Source organism: Vigna unguiculata, chromosome 9 (genome assembly GCF_004118075.2).
Source record: "Vigna unguiculata cultivar IT97K-499-35 chromosome 9, ASM411807v1, whole genome shotgun sequence".
In the NCBI taxonomy this organism is placed as follows: Eukaryota; Viridiplantae; Streptophyta; class Magnoliopsida; order Fabales; family Fabaceae; genus Vigna; species Vigna unguiculata.
Window position 1 is genome coordinate 40,836,127 of NC_040287.1, and position 6,187 is coordinate 40,842,313.

At 29.3% G+C, this 6,187-nt stretch overlaps 1 protein-coding gene across 1 annotated transcript; it reads left to right on the forward strand.

The window, feature by feature from the left end:
• The first annotated feature begins 4,460 nt into the window (after nucleotides 1–4,460).
• On the forward strand, nucleotides 4,461–5,862 carry LOC114164638 (transcription factor HEC2-like). Its single transcript, XM_028049376.1, has one exon. It carries the CDS (start codon nucleotides 4,840–4,842, stop codon nucleotides 5,665–5,667), a length of 828 nt encoding a protein of 275 aa, XP_027905177.1. The 5' UTR covers nucleotides 4,461–4,839; the 3' UTR covers nucleotides 5,668–5,862.
• Nucleotides 5,863–6,187: the final 325 nt, after the last annotated feature.

Here is a 6,187-nt window from a genome sequence, read left to right on the forward strand (position 1 = left end):
ATATACAGAATGATAGAATGAGTCATGTTGCAATATTATGAGTCTAATCGACGGACTTTGCACATCGGTTGGTATAATAGAAAATATAATTTATCTACTTTTTATATTAATTATTAACGAGAGTTGAAAGCTTCCCATCTTTTATATTGATGATATTTAATTCATCTTCAAGCTGATGTGTGTGAAGTACTAACTAAAAGTAATCAATAAAAGAAAAATCTTTATTCAATATATACTCCAAGAGTTCATGCATAATATTTTTTATTTTTAATTTAAACAACTTCAAATTCTTTTTATTTCCATTTTTCATTTTCAATTCTTAACTTCTCAGTTAGCTAATTTAAATAATGATTAAAGAGTGTGTGACAAAAGGTAAAGTATGTAAGTGCATGATAAGTAAGTTCGTTAACCAATCCGGCACATGAAGCAGGTTCCATCAGAGCCTGATCCATCTCGAAAAGGGCACCACTTTAATGAGAGAGAGCATAGGATCCTTTAGGCTACACCTGCGCCACATCAGGGATAATGGAATACAATCAATCATTGGAATCAAACTAACGGTGCACTAGCATTTTCTATCGATGGCTGTCACGTGCCCACCTCATTTTCATCCAACGGTAGGAAAGCGATCCCCACCTAAAACCGGGAAGTTATCTGGTAACATTTCTGACCCTGGCACGTGCGTGGGGCTTCCGGGTTCTTAGAAAATAATTTTAGGGCAAAGTTATCACCTTGATACTTCCACTCAATGGATTCTAACCTAAATTTTTTGGAATGAAGAATTATTCATGCATCAATGGATTCTTAAAACGGGTCTCTAATAGTTCCTTCGTCAAGATTTCATGAATTAGGTTTTAAGTTTTTAATATGTTAGTTTATCTTCATCTGTTATGTTTGGCCAACTAAATTGGTGATGTGAGATAAGTTAGTCAACAAACCTATTTTTTAAATAAAAAATATTTAAAAATATTTTTTTATAATATAATATTTGAAAATATAAATATACAATAATATTGTAATTAAAATTTTTATACTTACAAATTAAGTTTTAATTATTAATTATAGTAAAATAATTTGATATACAAAAATAATAATTATTTTATTAATTTAATTCATTCAATTAAAATATTAATTAATCAATTAAAATTAAAAAATACTTTTGAAATAGTTTTAATATATATAGTTTGTAATAAAACAAATTTTAATAAAAATATAAAGTTTATTATACGACTTGCTATAACAATATTAAGAATATTCAAGATCAGTTCTCGCTTTAAACTAAAATTTGTATGCTTTCTCACATTAAAAGGAAGAGTTAAAAGAAAAACTCAGGAGTAGAATAGTTTTTAAAGATAATTAAGAAATGAAATTTGATTTTCTCAATAAGAAAGAATGCAGCCAGAAAACATTCTCGGATTAATAGCATTTTTCCAAATGATTAGAAATAAGTAGTTGCGTATGTCCTTAATGAGGGGCACACCCATAGAATCAATGATATTATTGCTTGGGAAGTTTATATTATTATAGAATTTTATAGTGCTAAAAGAAGAACTGTTTTTTGATAAACATGTGTAAGGTACAATGAACAAGTTTACTTAAATTAGTCGAAAGAATAGCTGAGTCCAACAACATTTAATGTATATAAATGTCAATAAAAGATGACAATAATTATTTTGGACACTTATCTATGAAAGATACATGGCCTTCAAATTCAATGGCACGTAGGTGACGTAGCTTCTTTCATTTATCATCATTCACTATAATAATCCTTCCCTTCATAATTTGGTCAATGACTTTAATATCTCCCAAAACCATTAATTCAGGCATTTAGAAATAAATAAATAAATCTCACCTTCACCCTATCTAAAATATGCACCATATTTATAATATATCTAAATGTAAAATATTTTATTATTTGATTAAATCACCACATCATTTTTTTTATTTTAAACTATATTAAATTAACACACATGCATCAAACTATTTCCTAAACAAATATATATAAGAGTGACTCAAAACTACTAAAAATCACATTTTATAAACCGTTGATAATTTAGACAATATTTTATTAAAAAATGTGGGTAAAACAATAAAATTATAGCTTGTTCTTTATGTTATTTTCATTTTAGTTATACTATACACTATGAATTTTTCTCACATTTATAAATTAAACAACACTTATATGACAACAACTGAAAAATTATTGCTTAAGATAGTAATAAGGCACATTTGTTTTTATTGTTGGTTAGATAGTGAGTTTTATTTGGGATAAACCTAGAGGACATAAAAAAAAATGTTACGAATTTGTTTTAACATGTGTTAAAAAAATGTAGATGGTTATAAACAATAATTATTAAATTGTGTATAGTTTATACAATATTTTTAAGTTGTGATAATTTAACTTTAAATATTTTTAAATTATTATCATGTGACCTAATAATAATTAAATTCTTGTAAGGTACATCAATTTTCTCATGATGAAAAAGACTAGATGAGTCAAATCAAAATCAAATTATGACATTTTAGTTGTTACAATCTTAAGTATAAAAATTGTAAAATAACAATCAATTATAGTTATTGATTTAGTAATAAGTGTTGATAATGAGATAAATCTATTGGGTTCATTATATAAAATAGATTAGGATAGCTTACCTATTATAAGATATATGAGTTAATAGTTCTACTTCCTCATACATAACTTTGACTTTGTACATTAACTAACATAAATTGAAAAATAATATTTAAAATTTTATTATTACTTTTTAATCTCAAACTTAAGTATCCAGTAAAAATAAAGATTAACTATATTACATTTACAAAAATAACTTAAAAAGCAATGATTTACCAATCCCTAAAAATAAATAAGAAATCATACTATTTACTATATGTAAATAATGATTTCAAACAACTAATATCACATAACAATAAAATATTAAAATGCGGTCAGACGTATGAAAAATAACCAGCTTAAATATCTAATCATTCGAACTTTTTTACCTGTGAATTGTATGATTTGTCCCGGATCTCCATCCTTAAGTATTTTTAAATGAATACTTTAATTATCTTATCATATTTACAAACTTTCTTAATGTTTATAAATAAAGATTGAACGAGAATCTTATGTATTTAATGCTTTCAAAATATACGAAGTACTTAATATTTTCTTCAATTAATCAATATCTATAACTATATATAAAAATATATAAAGAGGATTTCTTCTTTTCTTTTGTATCCTCATTTTATAATTTCAACTTTACTTTACTCTTTACAATGTAATTATTTGTTAAATTTTAAAAAATTAACAGTTACTTATCTCTACAAATTTTTATAAAACTATTTACTTATCTCCTTTTTCTTTTTTTTTCTATTCATCAACAGTTATTTTCTCATATTTTCTCTATACATTTCACTTTATTTTTATAAATATAATTTTATTTTGTTTATTAACTTAATAACATTACAATATCATTCATTACTAATATAATATCATGCATATTCAACAAATGCGTACACACAGACGTGATAGTGCCTATGTTTACGCTAATAAATATTAATGCAAAATTATTATTAAAAATAATTTATTCAATCTAACCCAATAAGCAATAAATCTTCGATAAATATTGGACAAGTAGGTATCATTATGTCTAAGTAATATTCTCTGTTATTATTTTTCTTAAACAAAGCTTTGAATTTTTTTTCCCTTTTTATAAAGCATGGTTATTTTTTGGAGGGGTAATGCTTAGAGTTGAGCCTAAGGAATATGATACATAATAAAAGATAAAAAATTTCTCTTTCCATTATTTAGTGAATCTATAATTATAAATTTTAAAAAATAATAAATGTAAATTATTTTACTACAACAATTTCAATTTATAGTATAAACGCATTAACAAAGGAAATAATAGAATATATCTTCCCACGTTTCCCTTATTTATATATATATATATATATATATATATATATATATATATATATATATATTAAATAATAAAACATTAAGTATATATTTTTCTAAAATACTAATTATATTCACTTGAATAATAAGACTGGCTTATTAACAAAGACTTTGAGTGTTTGTATTAATTATAAGAAACTGATGTATGAATATCATATTCTCTTAAATAATTAAATAACAATTGTATGTTGAATTCCCCTGTTTCTTGATTATTTAACGTACTTATTCCTCTAATTTGGTTTTGTTAAATTGGTTGAACATACTAATACAAATTTCAAATATTTCTTGGTATTTTTCAGATATTTCCTTTTGTTTAATGAGAGCATTAATATGCTCTTTAACATACTTTTTTTTTCATATATGTTTATTATTTATTAAAATTTAAATAATCTGTGTTTTGTTAGCAGAGTGTTCACAAAACATTTCCGTAATTCCTTGACCTTAACGATTCACACAGCTTGGAGTATGTTCAGTAATAGTTTAAAGAAAATATTATAACATGTTATTTCTGAAGCTTTATATATATGAGAGGCATAAACATGTAGAGAGAGTCACCGGTTCCCAGGTGTTGATCATTTTCTGTAGTCTGTTCCCAATATCACTATTTTATTGGTTTTATTTATTTTTTCACTATTGCCCCTTCTTTCTCACCACTCTAACAAACTCTTCTCACACTGCAAATTCTGAGAGAAACTCAACTCCCAATTCCACTGCTAAATATATATATTCTTCTTTTTCTTCCCCATCCCTCTGTACCCTTCTGCTAATTTTCTCAGTTTTTTCAGTTACCCTTTAAATACTTGTCCATCTTTTTTCCTTTCCCCCTCACTCTCACCATTTTCACTTCTCACCTTTTCCTTCAGCAAGGTGAAACCAACCCATTAATGGACACTGTGGAGCAGTTAAAGCCGGAGGAGGAGCAGCAGCAGCAGCAGATGGACATCATGACCATGATGATGCAACACCTCCCTCAATTCTCTGAACCCTATGGTGACACCAACACCATCGACGCTTTTCATCCCCAACAAGACTTCTACAGTAACAACAACAATATACGCAGTGGAAGCACCATGCCACTAGCAGATTTACTAGACAATAACCCTCCCAGCCCCTTACCTTGGTCCTCTTACTCATTCACGCACTTAACACCATCAACCACATCCTCCGCTACACTCTCTTTCTCCGACACCACCAACAACAACCCTACCCCAATAATGCTTCAACAAACCCCAACCGAGGGTGCAACTGCAACTGCAACTGTAAACCCTTACGGTGAGAAGCGGAACTCGATGGCGGCGATGAGGGAGATGATATTCAGGATGGCGGCGATGCAGCCGATACACATAGACCCGGAGTCGGTGAAGGCGCCGAAGCGGAGGAACGTGAAGATTTCGAAGGACCCTCAGAGTGTGGCAGCGCGGCACCGCAGGGAGAGGATCAGCGAGAGGATAAGGATCCTGCAGAGACTGGTCCCTGGAGGGACCAAGATGGACACCGCGTCGATGTTGGATGAGGCCATTCACTACGTCAAGTTTCTGAAAACGCAGGTTCAGTCGCTGGAACGCGCTTCTGCTAACAATATTAGGCCACTTGTCGGTGTTAACGCACCAGGGATAGGGTTCCCTGTTGCTATGTCTGGTTCTATTAGGACTTCTACCACTTCCCCTTCCAATTCCACCCCTTATTTTCCTCTGCCTAATACCTATGATTAAGGATTCCCTTACTGTGTAAAACCTAGTTAGTCCATTCATAAACACTCTTATATATATAATTAAGGCTTAGCCTCTCTGGATTATATATGTATATTGGTGCAAATTATATGTATATGCACCTATCCGCCGCATCTCATATCGGGCTTCTGTTCCAAATCCACTTCTGTTAAACTGTTATCAACAATAACAAAAACTTATGGCAAAAAGTTCTACCTCTGTTCTCAAAACGCAATTCTCCAAACGCAATTCTCATATCTCCGCTTTCCTCTATGCAAAGTGTATTTTTTCTGTCCAATTGCATACTCATTTTAAGCGCACCTTAAGTTTTACAAAAAAAAAAAAAGTTAAATAATTTGTTTTTTGGATATTCAAACATAGCAGACACTCTATATTAACGACTTTTTTCTCTCGTCCCATCATTTTACCAATCCTATTTATGACTCATTCTTCGTCTCTTCTTCTATCTCGTTTTGGGTGTCCACATTAAAGGAGTATTCAAAACTATTTCCGATCTTTTTAA

Bases quoted from the DNA above. Each gene is read 5' to 3' on its own strand.
- LOC114164638 (XM_028049376.1), top strand. From the start codon at position 4,840: ATGGACACTGTGGAGCAGTTAAAGCCGGAGGAGGAGCAGCAGCAGCAG.